A 27,931-nucleotide genomic window follows, 5' to 3' on the forward strand; every position below is an offset into this window, starting at 1 on the left:
AAGGTACATATGTAGATAAGCACCTTCCTTAGAAATAATTATGTAAGCTATGTGCAGATAATGCTCCAACAAGGAAGGTAATTTGCAATGATATTGAAAATGGTTCCCATTTTTCCACAGGGCGTGTGATTTCTATGCGCTAGGAGAAAGTGAAGAGCACCTTTGCAAAACACCAAGCCGCCTATAAGTAGACACCATTAAAATCCTTATTGCTTTTTGCAAGGTTTGCAAGTTGTCTAACATAAACTTGAAGGTATATATATATGTAGATAAGCACCTTCCCTAGAAAGAATTATGTAAGCTATGTGCAGATAGGAAGCATCCTTTATTTTATATTTCATGCACCCACCAACTTTGGAAATAATAAATAAAATCAAAATTTCATGTATGTTTTATTATTATTATTATTATTATTATTATTATTCAGAAATCCTCCAAGGGTAGCTATGGATCCCAAAACCCACGATGCTCAAGTCCCATTCAGTGCAACAGTGGAGGAAAAGGGTTGTTCCGCTTCAGTTTAATGCAGGAGAGGTGAGACTGCAGTCCCCAGCATCCCTGGCTGCTCTTTTGCTGGCTCAGGCTGCTGGGAGTTGCAGTCCAACCAGTTAGAACAGGACCTTCATGGGTCCCAAAACCTATGGATGCTGTAGTCCCATTAAGTGCAATGGAGGAGTCAGGGGATCCTCTGGCCCTCTAAGATTGAAGTCCCCATCATCCCTTCCCAGGCTGCTGGGAGTTACAGTCCAACCATTGGGAAGAGGTCCTTGGTGTCTGCTGGGGTTTGGTTCCAGCCAGGACACTCCCTCCATGGGCCCCAAAATCCATGGATGCTCAAGTCCCATCAAATGCAATGACAGAATAAAACGGTGTCCCTTTATATCAAATGGCAAGTTTGCTTTTTGGAATTTATACTTTTTGGCCCATGGTGCTCAAATCTGTGGGCTGGGATTCTGGGAGTTGTAGTTCCAGAGGAGAGCAAAGAGCCCTTTCAGTTCACAAGGGGAAAGAAGAAGAAGGAGCAGCAGCAGTGGCCAGTGGGCTTGACCGAAGGAGGCTCCCAGAAGATCCTCCATTGCTTCAGACAGTTCAGGCTCTTTCCCAGTGTCCCTCACTCCATCCTCCACGGATGCCAATGCTGCTAGAAAGCCTTACAGCTGGACAGAGGACAAGGAAAGAAATGGCCCTTGGCTTTGTCAAGCGAGGGATGCCCCTGCGCTTGGCACTTCCATGGGAAGAAAGGGGTCTCTGGGACTCAGGTTCCCTAGGAAGGCTGCAAAGCGGGCTGCAAAGGGGCTCCAGATGCCCTTATCATCTCTCCCGATGGAAGAAGCCCTGGCATCTTGATTGCTTGATTGATTGGCATTGGTGGTGGACTTGTTTTCAAAACTGGCTCACTATGTGGCATGCAAGGGAATGCCTCATGCTTCAAAACTGGCAGATTTGTACATAATGCATATTTACAAATTACATGGTTGACCAGACAAGGTTGTGAGTGACCGGGGAAGCACCTTCACCTCTGAATTTTGGAGGGTGCTTCAGAAGAAACTGGGAGTAGAGGTGGCACTAAGTACGTCCCATCAACCACAGATGGATGGTCAATGTGAAAAGACGAACGTGGCTTTGGAACGCTACCTCAGGTGTAGATGATTGGTACGATCTTCTCCCTCATGCTCAAGTAGCTTTTAATAGTGCAACACACAGAAGCACCGGACATTCTCCGTTTGAGATCATCTATGGCAGTGGTTCCCAACCTGTGGGTCGGGACCCCTTTGGGGGTCAAAGGACCCTTTCATGGGGGTCGCCTAAGACCATTGGAAAACACCTATTTAATTACAGTTATGAAGTAGGAACGAAAATAATTTCATGGTTGGGGGTCACCACAACATAAGGAACTGTATTAAAGGGTCGCGGAATTAGGAAGGCTGGGAACCTCTGATCTATGGCGATGAGCTCAAAACTCTGCCAGCTTTGTCTATAGAGCCTTCTGATCCTGTGTCACAGTGGGTCGCCAAGGTAAGGGGGGGCTTGGCCAAAAATTGAGTCTTCTTTGGAACAGGGATGCCTTTGCTATGGCTAGCTTGGATGTAGTTATGTAGGAGCGGAGTGGTACCAGGTGGCTGTTCTCTGGTGCCCTTGAAGGCCTCTCTCAGAGGCTTGGCATGCAAGCTTTGAGCATAGATGTTGGATAGAAGCTGTGGGGGGGGGGGAGTGATGGGGGTATGTATTGCTTTTGCTGGGAGGGCTTAGTCTCAGCTTAAACTGCTGAATGGAGTTGAGTTGCCAATCTTGGAGCTATCAATAAAGTCCTGTTTATCCTTCATAAAGCCGACTGGTTGATTATCCTGGATTCTGGTTCCACATTCTGATCCCAGCCATGGCATCCCCTGCTGCCAGCCAAGGTGGGTTTATGGCTGAAAGGGAGCAAAAAGAGGGGAAGGGGGGCAGTCCCAGGGGACTGTGGGAGAAATGGGGCTGGGGCTGGGAGACTGGGGCTCCCTGGGTTGGATTGCTTGATGCCTTACCCTAACCCTAATCTATGGGGCATTTGGGTGAGAGTGACTTATGGGGAGAAGGATGGCAGTGGAGGGGTGTCAAAGTGGGGAGGGGGACAATTCCAGTTGCAGCCCCAGCAGAAGAAGGAGACGACTATCTCTGAGTCCAAAGGCAGGTTCCTGGTCAGGCAACCAGGGCCTCCAGAGTTAGGGAAAGGTGGCCCAAACCATCATCCCCTGCTTCTGGGAGACTGACTGGGGGAAAGGAGTTGCAGAGACAGCCTCCTAAAAGTTTCCAGGGCCTGGCTCTTCCTCTGCAACTGCTTCCAATCAGACAGTCCCTCGCGCGCCCCCCAGTGGCTCCGCAAAGGAAGGACTCCATCCATGGGACTTCAGAGAAGGGCGCACTGCAGAAATAACCCACTTTGTAACCGCTTTAACTTCCTTGGCTTCGGGGAGGGGGGAGTCTTCCAGAGCAAGATTGCAATGTCTCTTTTCAGTGTGATTTCAGGGCTCTAACCACTAGGTCACCCCTCCTCTCCTTCCCCCATTCAGAAAGGTACCTAGCTTTCACCATTGAGCACCACTGCCTGTGGCTTCCAGGGTCAGGCGATTTAAGGGGAGAAGGACATCTGACTGGTTTGTTTGAAAGAGGTGCTGGGAGCCTGACAGTTGTCCCCTTTCCTTCAGGCCATTTGCACCCCTGTCTCATGTCTGTCCTGTTTTAACTTGCGCCATTTCCAGGTGCTTCCGCTGAGGAGCCACAGGCCGATCCCCCGTTTCTGGCACTTAGGGCGGATATAGGATTATGGGGGACACCTGGCTGAATGAAACTACATGTGAAAGGGATCTAGGAGTCCAAGTAGACCACAAGTTGAACATGAGTCAACAGTGTGACGCAGCAGCTAACAAGGCCAATACGATTTTAGGCTGCATCAATAGAAATAGTGTCTAGATCAAGGGGAGTAATAGTGCCACTATATTCTGCTTTGATCAGGCCCCACCTGGAATATTGTGTCCAGTTCTGGGGAAAACAATTCAAAAAGGACATTGAGAAACTAAAGCCATGTGTCCAAAGGAGGGCGACTAAAATGGTGGAAGATCTGGAAACCATGAAGCCCTTTGAGGAATGACTTAGGGAGCTGGGGATGTTTAGCCTGGAGAAGAGAAGGTTAAGGGGTGATATGGGAGCCCTGTTTAAATACTTGAAGGGATGTCATGTTGAGGAGGGAGCAAGCTTGTTTTCTGCTGCTCCAGAGAATAGGATATAGAGCAATGGATACAAGCTATAGGAGAAGAGATTCCATCTCAACATTAGGAGGAATGTCCTGAGAGTAAGAGCTGTTCGAAAGTGGAACAAACTCCCTCAGAGTGTAGTGGAGTCTCCTTCCTTAGAGGTCTTCAAATGGAGGCTGGATGGCCATCTGTCAATGGGGATGCTTTGATTGAGAGTTCCTGCATGGCAGAAGGGGATTGGCCGGGATGACCCTTGGGGTCTCTTCCAACTCTAGGATTCTACAATTTTATTTATTTATGTTATTCATACCCTGCCCTCCAGCCCTGTGGCTTGAGCATAAGTAAAATGTTGAATTTAAATCTACCCGCCACAGTTAGGGGCCTGTGGTCCTCTGGATCTTGACTTACCCCCCTAGAAACTGCCCCCCAAATTTCATCTATCGATGGGGAAAAGGCCCAGCCCTTGACCTATTGGGCTTTCCAAGCCCCTTTGAAGGTTTTCCCATAGAGCTTCACTGAAAATAATCCCTTGGCCACACTTCGTCTTTCCAAAAATTTTGGCAGAGAGCGCATGTTGCAGCATCCTCATCCTCATCTTTATCACTTGAATCTATGATTCTGTGATTTGCTGCTGCTGCTGCTGTGTGCCTTCAAGTACTTTCTGAACCTAAGGCAAACCTCTCGCAAGGTTTGATAATAATAATAATACAGTAATAATAATATTTATTTATATTCTCCCAGGGATTGAAGCAGGATTACAACATTAAAAAATGTAATACAAAACATGATGTGTGTTATAAAATACTAGCCCTGAATTACACTCTTCTTCTTGTTAGTGGTTAAAAATATCAGTCAATCAACAATTCTATTTATGGCCTCCTTCCCTTTATCTGGACCTTCCTCCGCTCCCATTGGCTGCCTGTTCCCGAGGGGCGTGGCCTCCCTCTTTGCACGTGGAGCATCATTATAATCATTTAAAAGGTGAATGGTTTATTACTATTATTATTATTTGGAAAACATTCAAGAGCAAGGCTACTCTAAACTGGTGGACTTATGCCTCTGGGTTCCCAGGAGAAATAAGAGGAGGCTCCCAGAAGGGCCTTCATTGCTTCAGACAGTGACTCTTTCCCAATGTCCCTCTCTCCCTCCTCCATGGATGCCAATGCTGCTAGAAAGCCTTACAGCTGGACAGAGGACGAGGGAGGAAGCCCTGGCATCTTACTTGATTGATTGATTGGCATTGGAGAAGAGACCTTGGGAGAGTTATTGGGGAATCAAAGCCACCCATGCCCGTGACGTCACGCCGGCGCGACACTCTCCTTAATGAAACCCAAGCCGTGACGTCACTCCCTCCCTCCTGGCCCTTTAAACGGACGTTGGTCGGTGACACCTCTGACGTCACCCCACACCGCCCCCTTCTTCTCGGCCGTCTAGAGCGTCCCCTCGCTTGCGCCACGCCCCGTTCCGCGTAATCCACGCCCCTCGGCCGTAGTGCACCAATAGGAACACTCGATTCCACCCAGTCGCCTCTTTGTCCCCGCCCCCTCGGTGGGCTCGCCCGAAAGCTTCAGCAGCCGCCATCTTGGAAGCTCCGCTTGGCGAGAGGCTGAATTGGAGGGGCGGGGGGGGCTCTGTCCTCCTCCTTCCCTGCGTCGCCATGGCAACCACTACTGCCAGCCAGGGTGCGTTGGGCCTAGTCTTGATCTATGGCTGAAAGGGGTCAAAAGGAGGGGAATGGGGGCAGCCCCAGGGGATTGTGGGAGAAATGGGTCTGGGGCTAGCTAGTTTGGGTTGCTTGGTGCTTTTTGGGGAGGGGGCTCAGCTTGTGGGGAACTTGGGGGGAGTGACCTTTGGGGAGAAGAATGGGAGTGGAGGGATATCAGTTTATTACTAGGGTGGTTTTGGGTCTGGGGGTGAGGGGCTTGGGGTTGGGGCAAGGCAGAATGGGCATTGGGGGTGATTGGGGGAGAAATGGGTCTAGGGGTGGGAGGCTGGGGCTCCCTGGGTTGGGTTGCTTGGTCCTTTTTGGGGAGGGGGCTGAGCTTGTAGGGAATTTGGGGGGACTTTGGGGGAGACAGTGAGAGTGGGGATGGAGATGCATTGGGATGGGCATGAGTCTGGGGTCTTGGGAAGGCAGAATGAGGGGGAAACAACGAGGCAGTGTATGAGGTGGAAGGCTTGGGGTTATGGGACCAGCCCTAGGGGGTTGTGGGGAAATAGACTTGGGGGGCTGGGGCTGCCTGGGTTGGGTTGCTTGGTGCTTTTGAGGGAGGAGGCTCAGTTTGTAGGGAATCTGGGGGGGGGAGAGTGACAATGAAAGTGGGGAGAGGGGTGTGAAAGGCATTTATTGGGGTGGGAATGGGTCTGGGGAGGATGGGTTTGGGGTTTGCAGCAAGGCAGAAAGGAGGGAGGAGAAGAAGAAGAAGAGCGGGGCAATGTTAGGGATCTGAGGGGAGCGTCTGCGCAAGGATGAAATGTGGGGAAAGCAAAGGAAGAGTTAAGCTATTTATTGAGTTACTTGTTTAAAGTGTTTCTGGAAAGAGAGAACCCGATTAAAACGAGGCAGAGAGAAAAACATGGTGAACATTTGAAACCAGCGAAAGATAAGCAAATGTGTAATGCCAGGAAAAGCGGCGAAAGGGAAGCGTTGCAACACGGCGCAGGACGACAGGGAAAACCGACACGCAAAATGAAAGGTGTTGAAATAGCCTGGGCTTGCATTTGGTGGGGCGAGGTTTCTCTTTTCGGGGGGCATGAGGAAGAAAAGTGGGGCGGCTTTGGAGTCAGAAGGCGAAAGGAAGTACGGTTAGGAAGTTACTTGCTGTAATTTGTCGTTTGTTGTGTTGGACAGAGTGTGTTTGCTGTCTTGTTGATACTGTCAGATTTATTTATAGATCCAGAATGCAAGGCGAGAGGAAGGGAAAGATTCAACTGTGATGTTTCAGTCCTAGCGAAGGCTTGGAAACATCCAGCGGTGGTCATATTTATAATAATGGAATAGCTTTTGTCATTTCCCGGTAAGTCTTCATCTAATGCTATCAAGGAATTTATGGCCAAGAGCCCTGCCTCAGGTCTTGCAGATTTGAAGGCTTTGGCTTCCTTGAAGAACTGGCAGTTTGCTTTTTCAACAGCGTTGTAAAACAGGGCTGGGCAGCTGTCAGGCTTGGAGAAGCTGCTTTTTGATTTCATTTGTTTTAAACAGAACCCGTAGTAAGCCAGCAAGGCCCAGTTGCAAAACAGCGGCGTGCAAGAGCTGGTAGTTTTTGTTGAGTACTTTGCCCTCGGCCCCTTCATGCGGGTACCATCTCTTGGTTTCCCTCAAGCTTCCTTTCAGAAACCTTCATTTAGCTTAGTAGCACTAGTACCATGGAGCAGTCGGTAGAAGGAAGCCCGCTGCTTCTTTCCTCATACGCTCTGGTCTCCCTTGCGTCCTAACGCTTTGGCTCAGACACATTAATTGGGGAAGAGCCATAGCTTGCGGAAGGAAGGTTCCCTTCTCAGTCCCTGGCGCCTTGGCTAAACCCAGCCCAGTAGGTTTGCAAAGTTGACATTGCCGTGCAGCGCAGTTCAAAAAGGAGACGCTGGAGTGTGTCCAGAGGAGGGCCTGGAAAGCATGACTTATGGGGAGAGACCTAGGGAGATGGGGATGTTTATCCTGGAGAAGAGATGGTTAAGGGGTGATACGATAGCCCTGTTTAAATACTTGAAGGGGTGTCATATCGAGGAGGGAGCAAGCTTGTTTTCTGCTGCTCCAGAGAACAGGACATGGAGCAATGGATTCAAGCTCCAGGAAAAGAGATTCCACCTCAACATTAGCTGAGAGTAAGGGCTGTTCGACAGTGGAAGATGCTCCCTCACAGAGTGGTGGAGTCTCCTTCCTTGGAGGTTTTTAAACAGAGGCTGGATGGCCATCTGTCAGGCATGCTTTGACGGAGAGTTCCTGCATGGCAGAATGGGGTTGGACTGGATGGTCCTTGTGGTCTCTTCCAACTCTGTGATTCAGGTAGGACTGGAAAACTCCTTTCTCTGAAAGCTGCTTCTGGCAAAGAACAAGCAGGCGGCCCACATGTGGCTTTCTGGGGGCCATTTCTGGAGTCGGACACTTAAAAAATGATAATATTCAGAAAACTGAGAATCCATAGAACTGGAAATGGTTTTCTATTCACTGCTGATTCTATTAGAAAGCAGATCCAGCCTTTGGGGGATCTGGGTGGGTAGATAAATGGGGCAGGGGCGACCCCCAGACTGGTGCTGATGCTACTTCCATCCAGCGAAAGGAAGGTGCTGCAAGAGGGAAAATGGCCTAGTCTTAAGCCCAACAAATTGTCCTGGGGCCTGTGTATTTTATTGCCGCGAGGTCAACAGGTGCCCCTGTGCGTGGTTTTTGTGCCTTTAAGTTTTAACAGACAGAGCATCACTTCTGCGTTTTCCTGCCAAAAAACCACTTTGCGATGATGTAAGTCTCCCCGCCCCACAATTGAAAATTGATTTCCAACCCATAAACGCTACAAGAAACAGACCTTTGTATTACATTGCATCAACAGTGTTCCCGCCCCATCCTGCTTTCCTTTCTCTTCCAGATACTCTCTTCAGGCTTTGTATTGGATGTGGTTGCATTTGCTCTTTTAAAAAGAAAGAGAGGAGGAGGGTGGAAGAAAAACCCCCTGAGAGCTCTTCGGATAGTTTATAGCTTGTTCCATGGCATTTTACAGTCTTGTGGTATTAATTAAACTGGGAGTGGGGCTCTCCAAAAGCCCTGAAGTAGGGTTTTAAATTATCTTGGTGGATATTTTTCCGTGAGCAACCAGAGTCTCAAACATGTCTTGCTTGTAGTGCATTTTATTGCTGTACCAGAGGGGCCAGAGTTTTGGGACAAGGGCGAATCTTCTGCTTTTCAGGTTTGGCTTTGGAGGCTTTATCAAAATGCAGACTGTAGTCAAAAGAATTGGAAGACGTCTAAGACTTTGAAAGGCAGCTATGAAGGAACGAGACGAGATCCTCAAGTATAAAGTTGTTTCTCTGAATATAGGGGCAGGGACCATGCATGCCATAGTATTATCCCCAGTCAAGAAATTCAACTCATTGAAAATATTGTGCTGTGGAAGAGTTCTGCGGATGTCATGGTTGTCCAGTAAGACAAATAAATGGGTTCAAAAGCAAAGCAAGTCTGAACTTTCACTAGAAGCCAAAGTAACCAAGGAGAATATTTGAGCATATAATGAGACACCATGGATCATTGGAAAAGACCATTATATTTGGTGAATTAGAAGGCAAGAGGAAGGCTACATTACTTGGAATGGCAAAGTTCCTGAAGTGCAAAGATACAGCACTGAATACTAAAGTTAGGAAAGCCCACGCCGTCCATATTTCCCATTTCTGTGTATGCTTGTGAAAGCTGGACAGCGAAGAAAGTGGATAGGAAGAGAATAGTCTCTTGTGAGATGTGCTGGAGAAGAGTTCTGTGGATACTGTGGACGGCTAAAAAGACATATAAATGGGTCCCAGAGCAAATTGAGCCAGAATTCTCCCTGGAAGCCAAGATGACTAAACCAAAGCTGTTGCACTTTGGTCTTGGAAAGGGAAAGCTATTGAGCAACAGGGAAACAAATAATAAACGGGTCCAAGACACAGTGCAGCTAAAAACACATTACTACAAAAACTAAATCGCAAGTCACCATGCTGTTTAAATAACACTAGTTAAAAGCCGCTTCAATGCATATCTAAAACATCATAAATAGCTTTAGTGTGGTTTAATGGTAGTGGGGGGAAAACAGAGTTTGTGTGTCCTACAAACACATTTTGACCATTTCCCCTTGTCTTTTGTCTCCTCTCTTTCCAGAAATGGCATCTGATGTCCCTGCTTTGGGTTCCTCGTCTGGGACGTCTGGGACAGGCACCCATTCTGGAGGGAGCATAGTCCAGAGAACAAACAAACGGAGGACAGGGTAAGATGGCAGTCAAGGCGTGGGGGCAGTTTTAGAATAGGAGACATCCAGTGAGCTTTCTCTGGGTTGGACCAGGTATGCCAGGGAACAACCAGTCCGCCTCGCATCCCAGGTTCAGCAGTCAAGCAGACCTCAATTTCTTGACCCTGCCATGCCTTTGTTCCGCTTCCAGTTTTCCAAGTGTAGAGTTTGATGTGGGTTGACAGAGGGGATGAGGTGCTTGGGGTAACCATTGTTCCTGCTGCTGTTGTTCCTCAGGCTCGATTTTGACGACGATGGTGAAGGGAACAGCAAATTTCTCAGGTGAGCTGGGCTTCCGTTGGTGAAGAGGTTGGGAAGACTTTGGGGCCTATCTGGAGCAGGTATAGGAAAGGGAGAAAGGTCCCAGAAAGGGAGAAATTCCACAGAAATGGCCATCCAGATCTAGAACGGGAGGGAGAGGCAGTTCTGACAGATTGTCAAGTATTGTTGGGCCAGGACCAAGAAATTATTTGGTTCTTAGTTAGGATTGGCTGTGTAGTCAGCTCAGGAAGCATTGCGTTCACTTTAGCAAGTGTTGCTTCACCTATAGTCTGGTAGGCTATCTTCCTTCATAAGGATGCTTAGAAAATGACTGCATCTAGTCTGTGATCCCTGATTCACTATTGCACTGAAAAGGTCCATTTGAAATGCTCCCTCTGCGGAAACTTCTCACATCGTGCTGAAGATCAACAAGTGGCTTTCAGACACTTTCTTACAGAAATCAGTGGTTTTACGCATGCCATTCCTTGCCACGCTGCTCTATTTTTATCCTCTCCATTTTGTAGGCTAGGTTGTATGTTCAGTTTACCCATAACTTTGGGGAAAAGTTACAGCTATTTCTTCACATATCCTCTCCCCAATTACTTCCTTAGGTGTGACGATGACCAACTCCCGAATGACAAAGAGCGGTTTGCAAGGTAAGTTTTTTGCACTCCAAAGCCAGACTCTCTGGTGAAAATATCTGCCATTCACACAAGGTTTGAGGGATGCTCTGGTTCTAGCACCTACTCTGTTTCCTTTCCCACTCCTAGAGAAAACCTTCAAAACAACAACATCGAAGGCTTTGTCTGAGAGGCATAGAGATTCCAGGAAACCGGTGTTGTTTGGTTTGGGTTTTTCTGGCTTACTAAAGCTGAGTTAATTCCAGTTAAACTCTGTTTAAATAATTGCTTTTTGTTAGTCCACGTTTTTAAAATAGCAAAGCCCAGAGCGTCTTGCCAGGGAAAGAGAGAGAAGGCAGGAGGAAGGAAAGAGGCAAGAGAGGAAAGGTAAAACTTGTTGGGGAAACTGAGGTAGAAGTGAAAGACATGGTTTAGGAGGAGGCCCAGCAGCTTAATGGGAAATGCTGGTTAACGGAGAGAGAGAAGGCAGGCAGCTGTTGGGAAACTGAGGCAGAACCGCAAGGGCTTTGTGAACCAAGCACGAGGGTCCCTCAATTTGGGTTGGTGGCATGGGGGCACCATTTGCTGCGCCGTCACAATAAGCGCACTGTGCTGGACCGCCTTTGCTCTTTTTCCTGAGAGGCTGCAAAAAGCTGATTCTCCCCAGGATCCAAGGCTAAATTCTGGAGTGCCTCAGTGGAAAAGAAGCAACCGCCATGCCCCTTGGCCCATCTCTTTCTCTACCCATGGCGCCGTCTGTCTCACTCGACGCTCACCATCGGTCACTTTCTCTGCTTCTTGGTCAACCTCTATCTCCTTCCCACCGCCATCACCGCCTTCCTTTTTTTCTTCACACAGTTTGTAAGCAACCCCCAGTTTAAGGGCCCAACAGAGCAAAAGCCAAACGTCTCTCCTCTTGCCTCTGTATACAGAATAGCCCCCAAAACTGGGCTTCCCAGCACATCCTTCCTGCCTGCTCTTTTTCCTTCTCCGTTAGTTCCATTATCTCCTCCCTGTCCCCCCAATTTTTAGCTTAGCTCACCGATTTTATTTTTAGGTCTGATGATGAACAGAGTTCAGCGGATAAGGAAAGACTGGCCAGGTAGGAGAACGGAGAATTTGTTTTTTAAGAAAAGCATGGCAAAGCAGAGTTTGTTCACCACCAGCACCTCCTCTTCTGCTCCCCGCTCTTGATCGTCTCTCCAACCTTCCCTGTTTTCCCCTCCTCAATAATGGAGGACTGAAAAAGTGGACAGAGACTAACAGAAGTCAGGCATTGTTTGAATGAATAGGCATTGTTTTCGCAGAAGAAAGGGACGGATGGCTAGCAGGGAAAGAATAGTAGGGACGGTAGAGGGAATGTATGTAATTTTGTTGATAAGGAAACCAGCGTACAAACACATTATTTCTTCAGTGCAGTATTTCTTCAATGTAGATGCACCTTTGGGAGCACCTACTAAGGAGGCTTTCTTTCCTGTGTCCTCCTCAAACCCCCATTTCTAAGACCTCTTTCCTCCTTGTGATCAATAGCTTCATTCCTGGGGCAATGCCATAGAGACCACTAATTGCCCTGCATGCACCCGGTTTTGGACGGAGCTGAGTTGTTGCATTTCTCCTGCTGGGTTGCAACTGCATGAAGCCATCTTGATCCCTCCGCATGACAGTCTAACCGCTTGCTGTTGAGAAGAATCCAGCAAATGTGTCACCAATGTGGCTTTGCCCAAGAGCTCGAATCTTTCCAAAAAGTTGCACAGATGGAGAAGCCTAACCTTTTTTTTCAAGTTTTTACCATTCTTAATACATGCTTTTCTTTCTCCATTTTGTCATCCACCCAGGTGCATCTCCCATTCCACGCTTCCTGTACCTCAGACTTATCTTAGACTATGACCCAGGGGTTTGGGAGGGCCAAGAGACAATCCTTCCTCTCCTGATCTTTCCACCGGCCACATGTTCCCCCGTCACAAGCCCAAATACCTCCGTGTTCCTCTGCAGACTCTCTCAAAATGGCAGTGGGAAGTGACATCATATTGCTGCCCACTGTTGGAAATGAAAGTCTAGCCTCCTTCTAGGACCTTGGAAAATGTCCTCTTTTTTTTTTGTTGGACTATGACTCCCATAATCCCCTCAGGTAGGAATTGTAGTCCAAAAAAGCAGCTTTTCCAAGGGCTGCGTCACAGAGACCTTCTGTGTGAATCCAACAAGGCTGTTTTTTCAAATAGAAGTTTGAACTCTTTTCTCCAAACTCTCCTGGTGCTCCTTTTCTCCTCCTGCATGCTTGGCATGAGCATTTTCTAAGCTGTAATGCTTCCTCTGCCTTGCTTCCGTCCCTAGCGCCACCTGCTTTCCAGTTTTTCTTTGTTGTCGTTCGCAGTTCAAGCATCATTGTCCCAGATCTCTTTCGAAACCCATACCATTCTGTCTTTTCTTTCACCTTCTCCCCCACAGAGAGAACCACAGCGAGATCGAGCGCCGGAGGAGGAACAAGATGACCGCCTACATCACGGAGCTCTCGGACATGGTGCCCACCTGCAGCGCCTTGGCCCGCAAGCCAGACAAGCTCACCATCCTCCGCATGGCCGTCTCACACATGAAGTCCCTCCGCGGCACTGGCAACACTTCCACCGATGGCACCTACAAGCCGTCCTTCCTCACCGACCAGGTGAAAAATTTAGCAAGCTCATATCCTGTTGGCACACTGGAAGCTTTTAGTCCCTCATAAGGGCAGATGAGGAAGAGGGTCAGAGTGATTCTTTTCCAGAGAATAGCAGTATTTCCAAGCAGGCATAGTATTTGAGGCAAATGCATCCAAGGAAGGAGACTTCAGTCTACAAAACCTCATGCTGCCAACTTCTTTCTTTCTGTTGGTCTCAAAGGTGCTACAAGACACTGTACATACTGATTCTACAGACTAACATGGCTATATCTTTGAATTCTGCAGGCAGGCATACAGAGAGACACTTTGGTGCACATGGAAGGTGAAGGTATTTTACAGCCAGAAGCAGTTTAACAGCCTATCTCCTCCCCATTGTTTTAGGAGCTCAAACATTTGATCCTGGAAGCCGCTGATGGGTTTCTGTTCATTGTGTCCTGTGAGACAGGGCGGGTGGTCTACGTTTCCGACTCGGTGACGCCCGTCCTGAACCAGCCCCAGTCAGAGTGGTTTGGCAGCACTCTTTATGAGCAAGTCCACCCCGACGATGTGGAGAAGTTGCGGGAACAGCTCTCCACTTCAGAGAACGCACTCAGCGGTGAGCTCCTCTGCCTTTGCAAAGCGGGCTGATTTCTCTTGGTGTTGTTCTCTTCATTTTTAAGTTAGACTCGCTTCCTTGAAGAAGGGGATGGGAGGAAAAATGGCACCCTTGTTCTGGCATCCTGAAGAACCTTAAGCACAAACTCAAACTCTGGTCTTCCTACCGTTTTAAGCTTCAGCTCCCTGAAATCCCTGCCAGTGGGGGTTACTTCACTTCTTCTTTTGACTGCAAAGCAAGGCACTAGCCCTCATGGTATCAGGGAACATTTTGGAAGCTGGGCAACATCAGCAGAGGTGTCCTAACATTTTTGGGGCTGGGTCTTCCTCTGTTCCTTAGGTCGCATCCTTGATTTAAAGACAGGAACCGTCAAGAAGGAAGGCCAGCAATCTATGAGGATGTGCATGGGTTCTCGGAGGTCCTTCATATGCCGCATGAGGTAAAGACAAGGCAGACAACTGGTCCTAATCGTACCTGCAAACTCAAACTATAGTTTGGAATGGAAATCCTGATTGGCAAGGACCTTGACTGTGCATAATGCCTGCATGGAGCCATTGATGTGCTCTCTGGACTTCTGGTAGCTCAAAGGAAGGCAAAAGCAAACAAATCTTGTCCAGAAAGCCCCATCTTAGGGCTGTCATAAGCTGGAAAGGACTTGAAGACAGGCTTTTATTTTAAAACCAACTTAAGTTGTTTTTGTCTTGTGGCACCCTAAGGCCAAGCTCCTGTCAAGGGGTCTTCTTGGCAAGTTTGGGTCAGAGGAGGCTGAGAGAGGGTGGCCCAGTGGGTTTCCATAGCTGAGCAGGCATCCAAACGCTGGTTTTCAAAGTCCTAGTCCAACATTCAAACCACTGTACCATGCTGGCTTTTTGTGTCTTCCTGGGTTCAAAAAACACAATTGATAGACTTTCCTTCTCCATAGGTGTGGCACCGCTGCAGTCGATCCTGTCTCCATGAACCGCCTCAGCTTCATAAGGAACAGGTGCAGGTATGAGGGAAGGAGTGAAGGGTTAGAAATAAAGGGGAATATAGGTGGGGGATAGTAAAAAAATTGTGACAGAGAGCGAGTTTTCCTTTCTATATCTTAAGACTTTGGTCATACAAAATTATGCCTGTTAGCCTTTAAAATTTACTTGCATCTGAATACTTAAGTGTGTTTTTAAAAACAATGCTGGCCTGTAGAAGCTGGCCCTCCATTGATCAGCACCTCCAGTGTAGCTGTCCACACATTAAGGAGCCATATAGCAAACCTTGACAAAAAGGGAGGACTCTGCAAACAGTTATGTACAATCACACTTGTGTAAACGGCAGGGTTTTTTTTCCACCCCTGGAATCCAGATTTATTTAGTGGAAAGTTCCAGTGCTCATTCTCTGGGTTTCTTTTAAAAATGCCCAGTTGAAACAGCCATAGCAACAAATCTGTCTCTCTCAATCTCTCGTTCTTTTCCCCCCTAGGAATGGACTGGGTGCTGTGAAGGAGGGTGAACCCCATTTCGTTGTGGTGCACTGTACAGGCTACATAAAGGCTTGGCCACCCGCAGGTGAGGGCTCTCTTTTCGGAAATAAGGCACATGGAGTGAGCATCCATTTGGCCCCTGCTCTGTGGTCCATAGGGATCCCACTCCTGATCCTTCACAGTCTGGAGATGCTTCCACTGCATCCCTCTTGCTAGATGGATGGGATTCATAGTGACCTTGCCTGATTACCTGGCTTGGTTTAGAGTCAGGCTACAGGATTGTCTTTTTAAAAAAACAGTGTGCCATGAGCCTGCCACCAAAGAGAGAGAAATAAAGGGATGGAGAAAGTGTGCAGCTCCTTTTGTGCTCAGCAGTAATGCTGATGGAGAAAGCCTTCCGAATCCTCATCCTCGCCATTGCCATCATTATTGTGATGATTTCTTGGTTAGCATCCAGGGTGGCCAGGGTGAAAACAGCATGGCTCTGGTCCACGTTGAACTCCTTTTTCTTTTGTCCCAGGGGTTTCGCTGCCAGATGATGACCCAGATGCTGGACAGGGGAGCAAGTTTTGCCTGGTGGCCATTGGCAGACTGCAGGTAGGGGTAGGGCATTTGCTCCAGCTTGGAAACCGCATAACTAAGCCATGAGGCTACACAGTGCAGTCACCACTGAACACCACAGTTAGCTTAGGAATCCATCCATGAGCACTGAAAACTGGCTTTGGCAAGGCTTCCATTGCCATGAGGTGCTGCAGTCAAGCAACCCAATGTGTTCAGCGTGTGGCTGTTTCCTCAGGTTGGTTTCAGTTGTAAGGTTTTGAACATCGCTCGATGCTTCTCACTTTTCCTTCCTCTGCCAGCTGCTAGGACAGGGCAAAATGGCTTGGGAATTCTGGGAATGGTCTTTCAGAAGAAAGAACTGTTCTATGCTCTGGCTCCATCACCCTGAAATGGAGTGAGGGGCTTGAGTCTCCGCACTTCCCCAAGGATTGGGCTAAATGAACATCAAACTCCAATGTTGTTTAATTTCCTCAGAAATGGTTGACCAGGAGTATTGTTGACTAAGACAGTGATTGTCGTGGATCCTTCCCAGGTATAAGAAAGGTGGCTTGCAAAATCTGCCCTGGGCATACTTAGTGACACTGAACACATGGAGGATATTTTTAAATTCATATTGTGCATATATGAGTCTTCATATTTAAGGTTGCTTGACTGACAATGGATGGGAAAATGAATTTGCTTTCCTCCTGCAAGTACCTCCAACGAGGCAAAATTAATGTAACAACATGCCTGCCAATGTTGTAAGGGCAGATCCACGCACCTTAAAAACAGTTCTCAGGTCCCCTAAGCTACAATTCCTGCCTAACAGAAGGCTGAACAAGGAAGACATTTGGGTCAGTGTTTTTTTTTTAATGGAAACAGACATTTCCCTGGTGGTCCACTCTCCTAAACTGACCAGGATCCTTTCCTAATTTGCCGTTTCTCTGCCTTGCAGGTCACCAGCTCTCCCAGCTGTGCCGACATGAACACCGTCTGTCAGCCAACCGAGTTCATCTCCCGCCACAACACTGACGGGCTCTTCACCTTTGTCGACCACCGCTGCGTGGCTACTGTCGGCTACCAGCCCCAGGTGGGAAGCGAGTGGAGTCCTCTTTCAAAAACGGTCTCACTTGAAGACCAAGATGGAGGAGGGGAGGGATCTGACGTTAAATTTGGGGCTCAAGAATTCAAGACCCGTATTGAGGAATGGGATGCAAAGGAAGCAGCTCTGTTTACGGTCAGACTGACCAAGGTCATAAACAGGTTGTGGGGACTTAAGGCAGGGTGGGCTATATGTGGCCCTCCAGAAGTTGCCAGACCTCAGTTCCCAGCAGCCCTGTGTCATAGAGCCAGTGACGTTGGATGCTGCAAACCAAAGATATCTGGAACTAGAAGTCACCCACCTATAAGTTAAAGGAAAGTGGAGGGTGGGATGTGTCATACCCAAGCCAACATTGGTATTTGCATCTCTTCTGTACCAGGAGCTCCTAGGGAAAGACATTGTCGAGTTCTGCCATCCTGAGGACCAGCAACTTTTGAAGGACAGTTTCCAGCAGGTAAACCCATCATATGGCAAATGCTTCTCCCTCTCTTCTCATAATCACCTTATGATCTCCTCAAACCGATGTGCTTTCCAGCCTCTTTGATTTTATTTCCCAGGCCAGGAGCAGAATGCTAAGCCTTTCAGGAGGGGTTTTAGCCCTTGAGGGGTTCACACCGCCGCATTCCACACCCCCATAACCATTACTACCTTAAATCCACATGTAGGAAATGTAACTAGAAATCCCCACTGGGAAACACAGATGCTCCAGTAATGGAAGATTTTGAAAGACAAAAGGAAAGGAGATGTAACTCAGACTTAAGACAGAGCAGCTTCTGTTAGGCACTGTATTGTGTTTATAGAAACCTGAGGAAAGGTATTTGTAAAGATCAGGTGGAGACAGGGTTGCAGGGTGCATGGATTTCCCTAAGGTCCTATTTGTCTTCCTTCATCCTTAAAGCACTGAGTGTTACCTAGAGATGTCAAATTTCTGGAAATTTGGAAGCCATGTGGATTATTGGGGAAAATAGCTTTTCTTAAATACTTTATTCAAAAAGAGACTATTCCATAACCACTTTCCCCCAATTTTCCAGAAAGAAAAATGGCTTCGGGGGGGAAAAAGGAAATCTTCCTTTTTTCCTGGATTGTGAACATCTTTAGTATTACTATGAGTGCCACATTGGTAGTGAAGCAGGATATAAATCTAATAAACGAGTAAAAGAAATGTATGGTTTCTTCAAACTATTGGGGAGGCACCCCTGGGTTCCCTCTTTTTTCCACCACCATTGACTACGTGAAAACCGTTTTTCCAGGTGGTAAAGTTAAAAGGCCAGGTTCTGTCTGTCATGTTCCGTTTCCGGTCCAAGAACCGAGAATGGCTCTGGATGCGAACTAGCTCCTTCACCTTCCAGAATCCGTACTCTGATGAGATCGAGTACATCATCTGTACCAACACCAACGTGAAGTACGTACTCAGAGCCGTGATGGCCTGCCTGCTCTTTCCCTCCCCTGAAAGGAGGGCTTATCGCCTTCCTTACCCTTTACTTCTCCCATCCCCAGCCTCAGGTTTTTACAAGCAAAATATGCCTCTGGTTGAAAACGGTCTTTAAAACTCAGCCAAAAGTAACCAAAAGAGTATCCAAACGAACGGTCTGTTCCATTAAGTCTCTGCATCCCTTGTTCCCAGTTCTGGGATGCCATTGAAGGCTTGTAAACATTTTAGTGTAGGTGTGCCAGGGAAGGTATCTCCTCTCTAGCCAGCAGAGCAGAAGCTGTAGCACTGTCTTGCCCCTGTTGTTCATTGCAGAGTGTGGGTGTCCCTTGTGAATGGAGCTGTAGGATAAGTAGCTAAAGAAAAAGCTAAAAAGCCAGCATGATCTTTGCTTCTGCACCCCAATATCAGAATCAGGGATACTCCCAGACTCACTTTAAACCAACTTCACCATAGCCTTGACTCTGTTTCCCTACCCAGTCTCTTGCTTATCAGCTCAGGGACTGAGAAAATCCCATGAAGCTTGTCCCTAGTAGGTTTATTCATTTTCTCTCCTCTTAAAGATCACACGTCCACATCCATCCCATTTCCATAAACCAGCTTCAAAGGGGGAATCTCGGTTTAGCATACAATTCAGAACCAGGTTGAATTTTTAATTCCACACCATCAACCGAGCCTTTCCTTAGAGAAAGGGGTCCTGCCTCCACTGGGCAGGACTCTTCACAGCCAAGGGCAAACAGACGCTGACGATTCAAAGTGAGACACAAGAGCTCTGCGTCCGTGAGGAGACATCTCACAAGACGAGCTGCCAAAAGTCTTGTGGTGACTCAAAAGTTGTGGCTGGAACTTTTGCGTTTGCTCAGACACGTCTCGTGGAATTCAAATTCCCTTGTTCCTTGTGTTAAGGGAAGCCATGATTGTTTTCCGGGTTAACGTGTCCTGTGAAAGCTTTCTCAGGCTGTGAATAGGCCATTTGGACTGTTAACTCTGCTTAGATAAAAGCAAAGCCAAATAGCTCAGTCTGGAGAGGCTGTTAAATAAGGAAATGGATGTTCCCACTAGTCCTTATGAAAGAGAAGTGTTCATAACAAAGCAAGGGTTCAAGGGAAGAGAGTAGCTTTCTTTGACTTGTATTTGGGCTGTCTTCCCCTCTCCTTCTGGGACTTTGACACAATCACTCCTGTTACTGGTTTGGGCTGGCTGACCACACTGGGATTGGCTCCCTCTTATCAGCCTTTCTTCCCCCATTCCTCTCCATTGGCCCTCTAGGAATGCCAGCCAGGAGTCCCGTCCTGCCTTGTCCAACCCAATGCAGAGGCCACAACTGGGCCCTAACGTCAGCTTGCCTTTGGAGCTGGGTCCGACGCAACTGTCAGCCAGGTGAGAGACAACCTCTTGTTTCCTTCTCCCCCAAAATGCTTCCTCCAGCCATGGAATTGTAGTTTTGGAAGGGACCCCCAGGGCTCATCTTGTCTAATCCTCTGCCATGCAGAAATCCAACCTCGGCTTAAAGGCCTCCAAAGCAGGAGAGCCCACCAAGTATAAACGTCCAGCCCAAGAGAGGTCTTTTAAACAGAAAACCTGAAGTAGGGTACTAGTTGGGGGGATTTTTTGAAAGGTAAGAGTGACCCAGGTTCTCCCAGAGGACGAGTAGCCCCTAGCTCCCAACAGTTGCCCATCCCTTTTCTGCAGGAATTTTCTCTAAGCTGGATTGCCAGTGTTGGACAACAATCCCCTTAGGGAGCCAAGTCTGAGCGGACTCAGTTTATGCATCTCCTGTCAGCTCTGAAGTACAAAAAGTGAGAACTGGCTGCTTTTCTCTAACTGATGGGTTGTGTTTCAGGCAACAGACGACGCAGCCGGCAGACCTGGACGTGGTCCCAGGAAGGGAGGCGCTAGCCAGTTACGACCACACGCAGGTAAACTGGGAAGGATTACAGTCTTGCCAACCCATTTGCTCTTTTCTATTGGGTAGGAATCACCCAGCCCTCCAGGACTGCCAGTCCCAGCAGCCTCATCGAGCCTAGGCACTGTCAAGGAGCACTGGGAGATACAGTCCAGTAAATATGACTTAAAGTTCAGAAGGCATTTAGGTGGTCTCACTAGTCCAGCTAAGATGTATAGGAAAATGAGCTATGCTCCCCTCCAGCCCAACATCCTGGTTTCCCAGCAGTACTCAGCCAGCTGTCCCAGGAAACTCTTTGGCAAAGCAGGCGTGAAGGTGACGGCCGACTGTACTTGCCATTGACAGAGCCTGGTCTTGTCGGAAGATGAAACTCTCTGGGATTTGCAACCCTCTGATTCTTCCCTTTCCAGGCTGCTGTTCAGTCAGTGGCCCCCAGTGGCCCGGACCACAGCAAACCTCTGGAGAAGACCGAGGCCCTCTTCGGCCAGGAGCGAGACCCCCGTTTTAGTGAAATTTACAGCAGCATTAGCACAGGTAAGAATGAGGTGTGGGCTGAGTGCCTGGGAAGAAGGCATTGTGGATTTCCCTGGACATCTTTGAAGAAGCGAGCAGCAAAACAAAAAGGGACTGGATAGCCAAACAGCATGATCCACTATAAGGCAACTGCCCCTTTTCCACACCTGAGCCTTCGGGAGATCTTTTCTGTTTTTCAGACAAAGCCAGCTCTTTGCTTCTGCCCACAGTTACTGAATGTTGTGTGCAGTTCTCTCACTGCTGTGTCACTTAACCTCATGCTTGTCCATATTTGTCTTTTGCAGACCAGCCAAAAGCCATGTCTTCCAGTGCCGTGCCTGCCAACCAGTCTCTTTTCTCCCAGGGAAACGCTTTTGTCCCTTCCCGACCTGCTGAGAATTTCAGGTGATTCCCCAAAAACCTCAGGAGTGTTTTGTCCTAGTCTGTTGGGTGGTGATTCTTTTCTCCTATACTAGCTAGCCCTGGGTTTGTGTGTATCATGAAGCATCAGCACTTCTGATGCGGCAGAGAACTAGAACATTGACTACAGTTGATTTGGAGGAGGGATACTTCATTTTAAAAAAAAACAATCCATTGCCATCCTTTAGAAAAACACTCTTCAGCCCACAGTCTTGTATGAACCATTCCAAGTCCCAATTTTGGGGGGAAAGCAGGATACAAATCAATATGTAATAATAACCACAGGGTAAATCTTGATTTTTCCAATTCCCATCAGATGTCAAGGGCCATGAAATAGCTGAGCAGTTTTCAGACTGGCAAAGGGTGCAGCTTCAGTCAGCTGGATTTTTTCCTGCTCTGTAACTTGGCTTGTGCAACTTTCAAACTGGCAAAAGTTGCAACCCCAGTGTTGAAACCTTCACCGCCTGGCATGCAACACCTAAGCAGCAGTCTATTTTCACCAAAAGATGTTTTTAGTTCCAGATGAACTAAGTTGGGTGAAGTTGTCTTGTCTCCTCTTCCAGGAGCAGTGCCATGGTGCCTCCGTCAAATGTTATCCAGCAGCAGCCGCAGCAGCCATCGCCGCACTCCGCTTCAGCGGGACAAATCCTGGCCCAGATCTCTCGCCACTCGAACCCTGAACAGGTCTCAGGAACCACCTGGGCTTCGGGGACGCGGCCGTCTTTCACAGCTCAAGTAATTTTGTCTTCCGTTTTTATTCTTTTGTATCTTTTCCTGGTGGTTCCTTCCACACCGCTGCCTGCCCCTGAAACAGGGATGGCCAATGGTGATAGGTCTGAGGGCCACTTTTATGGCCACAGGGATTGCAGAGAAAAATAGCCCCAAACAAGTCTATTTTTTGATTCTGAAAAACAGGCATTTTTTTGATGTTAAATAGGACAGGGAGGCCTTGCAAACTGTTTCAAAAGTCTAGAGAGGCCACCTGCTATTTCTGCACCTGGAAGTGGTCCTGGTGAAGGAAAATTAGAAAGATGGCTTATCCCAATTTAAATTATTTGTCCATCCAGCTCAGTTTTCCCCCAGCCTAGTATCTTCCAGGTGTTTTGGGCTGCCAGGGGGGATTCTGGGACTTCTAGTCTGATGCATATGGAGGCCTTCAGTTAGTAGGAGATGGATCTAGTTGACAGTTATCTGCTCTGAGTTGTAACAAAAGCTCTCCAAGGGATCCATATAGCAAGAAGGGTCTTTGCTATCACACACTCCATGAGGTTCTTGAATAATCCGGAACCGAGCATGGATCCACTTTTCCCCCATTTTTTCTTCCGTTACCACAACAGTGTATGTTGCCCCCCTATTCCACCTCAAATATTGTTCTTTCTTAGTTTTGCTACTCTTAAATCCATCTCTTACTTTTTTTTAGCAAGTAGCTTCTCAGGCCATCAAGACCCGGGCTCCGTCTTTTGCCATGGGCAGCTTCCAGTCCACTCCGTCTTCCTTCAGCCCCATGTCGACCCCTGGTTCCACAGCGTCACCCGGTGGGTCGACGGCCTACTCAAGCCTCGCCAGTCGGAACGCCACCTTCAGTAAGTTTTCTGAATATAAATAACAAACACAAATGCTATTTTTCTTTTACCCGAGAGAATGCATCTCTAGGAATCTCTAGGTCCTCCAACACAACTCTGATCAACATATGGTAGATTGGGGATTCTTCAGAATGTAAAGACAATCGGCCGGAGCAAAGTTTATGCTGTGATTGCCTGCTAATGATTGAGAAAGTGTGTTGATGGTTGACTAGGAAAGGTAACCCTTGGATCTGGTCCCTGTAGCCGCTTAAGTGGGGCTCTTCTGTTCACAAAGCAAGCCGATGAGGGAGAGGAGTAGTGCAACGGTGCAGCAAAATGGCAGGAAGCCATCTCACCAGACCTTTAACCATTCAGTTTGTTCCACATCAGCAGGAGAGAGCGGGCAGACCCCGGCGCAGTTCCAGACGCGGACGGCAGAAAGCGTTGGCGTTTGGCCTCAGTGGCAGAACCAACACCACGGACAGAGCCCCGGAGAGTCTCACGTCCAGCAGCAGCCAAACCAGCCAGAAGTCTTCCCGGTAAAGTTCACCTCACCTCTTTGATAGCCTTCCCCTTCCCAAGCTGGCTGGTTCCAAGGCCTATCTCAAGACTGACCTGGCTTTAAGTCTGCTTTGGACGCCAGCCTGTTTTCACCACAACAGTGCCTTTAGCCTCAAGAACAAGGTTTCAGTATTTCCTTCTGAAGAGTTTTAAAGCAGTCTCCAGAGTATTTTTGGAGACACAGAGAACCTTGGAAACAGAGCCTCTTGGGACAGCATGGCCACCCGAGATCCCTCTTGAGGCTCCCTGTGTCTGCAAATGTATTTTTAGAAACAGTTGGCAAAACATGGCTCCAATGCCCCAAGTTTTTGCCCCCTCCAAGCCATTTTAGACACAGGAGGAGCCTTTCTTAAAACAAGATGTGAACCATAATTTGAGTTCCTATTGTTATTTTTTAAATAGTCTCGCCTAAAGGACCTTAACCAACTCAGCAGTGCCAAAAAACGGGGGGCAAAATAGCTTTTTTTGACACCCTCCAATTTTTTTAAAAGACAGATTGAAAAGAGTTAATGCACCAAAACGCATAAAGACACCCACCCAGAACCCCCATCCTACCCCCTGAAAATATCTCCCATTTTCAATTCACCAAAACAGCAACCAGAAATGAGATTGTATCTCACTTCTGGTCACCATCGTGGCTCTTACACAGCTGAAAAGGAAGGTATTTTTTAACAGTATTGGGGTAAGGGGACGGGTCAGAAATGGGCCACCAGCTTCCAAGAAGTTCCCCACCTTATCAGAGAACAAAAGATTGTGTTTAATCAAAATCCTAGACTATTAAATGGATTATTTTGTCTGGAATGTCCATTTTAAAAAACCAAACTTTGTTGTTGTTGTTGTTATCAACTAGGATATGTTATCCATGCTGGGAGACCAAGGAGCGAACTACAACAATGAAGAATTCCCCGAGTTAAACATGTTCCCTCCCTTTTCGGAATAAGAACGGCGTTGGTTCCATCCGTCTCTCCTTCCTTCATTCTCTCGGACTCCTTTCAAAGACTCTCAAAAGTCTTCCTCCCGTGGGAAAGCCAAATTGCTCAGCCCGGCTTGGCCAATGGAGGCTGGGCTTGTACGCGGCTTATATATGGGCAGACTCTCCAGCAATGCCGCCAGTCCTTCCATCTCGCTGGACCTTTGTTTTGGAGAGTGTCAGACACAAGCCGAAACCAGATGGGGATGAGCAGATCTCGCCAGATCGCAAACAGAATCTCAAGGGAATGATCATCAGGGATATTTTTTTTAAAGCTCAGCAGGTGGTTTGTTTTTTAAAACAAAATCCTCCACGTCTATGCCATAACCTTTTATAGACACATATACATATATATATATATACATATGTGTGTATGTATATATGCACATATATATATTAAGAAAAATGTTGTATTCTTGTTTATACACACAGAGGGACGGAGCAGAATTTGTAGCCAAATGATGCCAACCCTTAATGTTTGATTCTGTCTGTGTCCATGAAGGCGTAGAAGAGATCTTTGCCACACACACACGCTTCCACTCGTGCGTCCAGTCTTGCACATCTCAAGAAGCAGTGTGAAAAATTTACGGAAGAGAGCAGCAATACCAGCCTGACTGGTCACTTGGTTCGCCCTTTCTTGTTTTCCACCTGGATCGGACAGGTGCTGGTTCCTTGCTGCTGCTCGGTTGCCACGTGTCTTTCTAAAACCGTGTGCTTCCAAAGCAGTGCAGTGTGGGCAGCCTCTGGGAACAGTCTGGAGAGAGAGGCACAGCGAAAAGAAGCAGACCTTGCCCCTGTCTTTGTTCCGTAGAAACCCAAGCGAGGGAGAAGAGACTGGCATTTGCCTTCTGGATTTTTCAGGGGAGCGTGGTTCTAACAGTCCCCCTTTACAGGACCATTGGGACCCCATAACATATCTCTGCAATTAAAGTATAGCTCATTGGTTAGGAATACTTCCTTCATTCTATTTTTGAAACTCCTCTTCGTTTGCGCTTTACGGGGACGGAATGCACATTTTTCAAGCCGTCGGTGAAGCAAGACTTTAGCGCAGCAGAGAATCATTGAATTTATGTAGATTTTTCTCTCTTTGCAATTGGACGGGAAACGGACGGGCGCCATCTCCCTTGCGCGCCAGGTCCGATTACTTCGCCTTTGTCTTGTCCATTCTTATTTTTCGTGCAACGTGTGAAGACCTCTCTGCACCCTGTTCAACCTCTTTAGGGAGGGACTTGCAAAGGGGAAACCATTTTAAAGGGGATGATAAGCCAACAGGAATCTTGTTTTGAGAGTGTGTAGTCTATAGAAAATGCACAGAGGGAGAGTTCAGTTACGGGAAGCTCAAATTCTTGGGAAATGCAGTTGTGTCAGAGAGGTAGAGAAGACCCCTTCTGCCATTAGCCTTCCAACTTGTGTTCCAGCCACAATGCGTTGAATATTAATCTTTTAACCAACACAATGCCATCTTTCCCAAGAAGGCATTCTTGGAATATTCTAGTCAGGATTAACTCCAGGGATTCTTTTTCTTGCAAAACTGAAATCGTCGAATCAACCATTTTATTGATATCCCGCCTTTCTACTCTGAGACTGGGACTCTACTCAGTTGTTGTTGCCAAAGTGTACAAAATTTCCAGACCCCTGAAAGGTTGACGCTGCCACTTTGGAAGCCCTTTTTAATATATCACATGGCAGAACTCAGCACCCTGAGAATTTCTACTTTTTAAACTTATAAACAAATCAAGGCAAAGTTTTTAGTCTTCACGACAAATCTTGGTGGGCAAATCTTGGAAGTCTGTCGATGCTTTTGGATTGGGCCTTGGTCCCTTGCTGCGACGCGTGGAAGCAGAATCAATTATGCAAAATAAATTATATACATTTTTTTGTAAAAAGCACCAAGCCTGTGTCGTTTTAATGAAAACCGGCCTGTCTGTTCCTGAATACTGCTTGTGGCATCCATTTTTAGACACAAAATATTGTGTATTGTGGGCATACGTTGGCAAGGGCATCTTACATCTCAGGAGCTGCTTTATCCAGAGCTTTAGAAAGGTGGGAAGAGCAGAAGTGTAGAGTTAAATATATGTTTAGTGAATTTGATCATTGAAATGTTAGGATGGATGCTTCTCCCTCTGAATCACCTTGAATCACACAAAAGGCTTGCTGCCTTAGGAGAAGTGGTATTAAGACGGGAGAAAACGCATCATAGTTTTTGCAAGACCCATTGCTATAATCAATGGAAATCCTAGAGTGGGGAGCAGAATTGAAGAAACCATTACAAAGTATAGCCCTTACTTTAAGCAAGGGCTCTGGGTGATTGATAACCACCAAATACAGTCAGCCCTCTGCATTTGCTGCTTCGACTTGCAGATTTGATTATTTGTGGGTTTAATTAATATGTTCTCTCTAGGAATCCCTGCCAGAGGTTGGCTGCAGAGTTGTGCTAGAAAACTTAGACAACACTTCTCCGGGCATTTTTAGGTCCTCCACCATGATTCTGTGATCAACATCTGGCAGATGTTGATCATGCACTTGAGGACCTGGAGATTCCTAGAGAGGTGCTCTCTTAGGTAAAAAGAATAGTGTTTTTTATTTGTAGCTTCCCCATGTTCACAGGGGGTCCGTCGACCCTAACTCCAGCAAATGTGGAGGGACCACTGTAAATGTGTTCATTTTTACTCTGTTTACACACTGGCTGCCAGTCTGTTTCTGAACACTATTCAAAATGTGCTGCACAGACAGACCTATACTGCTCAGGTCTAGGGCTATCCAGAAGAGTATGTGATCTCCGATGTATGCCTGTCCATCACGAACACAGTTGGTGTGAATATGAGCTATAGGGCCTATCACCCCCTGCCAGCATGTCAACCTGCTGGCTGGGGGATTCTGGAAGATGTAGTCGCCCAAAATGAACTTTCCCTGGCTCTAGAGCTGAAAGAATTGGACATCTGCTAGCCATTAGCAGGAGTCATGCAAATGCTTCTTATCGTTTGCATTCCCAATGTACCAAAATAATAAAAGGCACGTGAGAGGCTGTTTTTAAGATGACTGGCTTCGTATTTTCCGTGTGATTCCACCGCAGGCTTGTTTTGTCCTAAAGCAGAGCTGTTTGCTTCTTGTTTAATATGATACCATCCTGGCCCAGACTAGTTACAGGTTTTCTTTCCTGTGTGGGAAACCCACCAGTGGGCAAAAGGGAGGTCTCCCTGCTGTTTTTGGAGTGCAACTCCCAGCAGCCCTGAGGGCCAGACTCGCCAATGGTGTGTCCAGCAACATCTAATGGGTGGCACAATTCCCTTTATGGCTTCAGCCTTTCTGTCCAGTCTAAGCTGCTTGCATTTTCCTCCGTCTTTCCAGCAGGCAGGAATTGTGGTTTTTTGAAAGAGCTTCGCTAGCAAATTCCTAGTCCTGAAGAAAAATCTTATGACTGGGTCACATGTTTTCACTTAAAACTTCCTTGTTTTTGTCTCTTTCTTCTGATCTGCTCCTTTCCCCTTGTTCCATGGCCAGAAATCCTAGCCTTAACAAAATGGATCATTCTCAAGTCTGGAGTGATGGAGGGCTCCAAAAATAGCCCTGCAGGCCAAAGCTTGCTCCAGGGCATCATACTATTGTTGTTCTCCTTCCTTGCCCCACCTTTCTAATGTTACACGGC

At 47.4% G+C, this 27,931-nt stretch overlaps 2 protein-coding genes across 3 annotated transcripts in view; one reads left to right on the top strand and one right to left on the bottom strand.

Moving 5' to 3' along the window:
• The window catches only part of SETDB1 (SET domain bifurcated histone lysine methyltransferase 1), a 65,532-nt gene that overhangs the window by 22,407 nt on the left and 15,194 nt on the right, over nt 1-27,931 (bottom strand). The window lies entirely within an intron of this gene.
• On the top strand, nt 5,308-26,171 carry ARNT (aryl hydrocarbon receptor nuclear translocator). Of its 2 annotated transcripts, XM_089483325.1 has the most exons (22): nt 5,308-5,413; nt 9,571-9,676; nt 9,935-9,979; nt 10,570-10,614; nt 11,636-11,680; nt 13,024-13,237; nt 13,613-13,826; nt 14,166-14,265; nt 14,749-14,814; nt 15,282-15,367; nt 15,803-15,879; nt 16,778-16,912; nt 17,304-17,378; nt 18,175-18,326; nt 19,623-19,733; nt 20,197-20,272; nt 20,670-20,793; nt 21,078-21,177; nt 21,756-21,927; nt 22,613-22,775; nt 23,145-23,293; nt 24,166-26,171. In XM_089483325.1, exons 1-22 carry the CDS (start codon nt 5,389-5,391, stop codon nt 24,253-24,255), a joined length of 2,370 nt encoding a protein of 789 aa, XP_089339451.1. In that variant the 5' UTR covers nt 5,308-5,388; the 3' UTR covers nt 24,256-26,171. The 2 variants fall into 2 exon arrangements, with proteins under 2 accessions (XP_089339451.1, XP_089339452.1); XM_089483326.1 differs by lacking the exon at nt 11,636-11,680.

The sequence above is a fragment of the Sceloporus occidentalis genome, unplaced genomic scaffold (genome assembly GCF_023333645.1).
Source record: "Sceloporus occidentalis isolate IW3139 unplaced genomic scaffold, rSceOcc1.0.p SCAF_20, whole genome shotgun sequence".
Lineage (NCBI taxonomy): Eukaryota > Metazoa > Chordata > Lepidosauria > Squamata > Phrynosomatidae > Sceloporus > Sceloporus occidentalis.

Excerpts from the sequence above, each read along its gene's own strand:
- ARNT (XM_089483325.1), top strand. The coding sequence starts at position 5,389 with ATGGCAACCACTACTGCCAGCCAGG. Across the intron at positions 5,414-9,570 it reads AACCACTACTGCCAGCCAGG|AAATGGCATCTGATGTCCCT; the intron begins GTGCGTTGGGCC and ends CTCTCTTTCCAG. Across the intron at positions 9,677-9,934 it reads ACAAACAAACGGAGGACAGG|GCTCGATTTTGACGACGATG; the intron begins GTAAGATGGCAG and ends GTTGTTCCTCAG.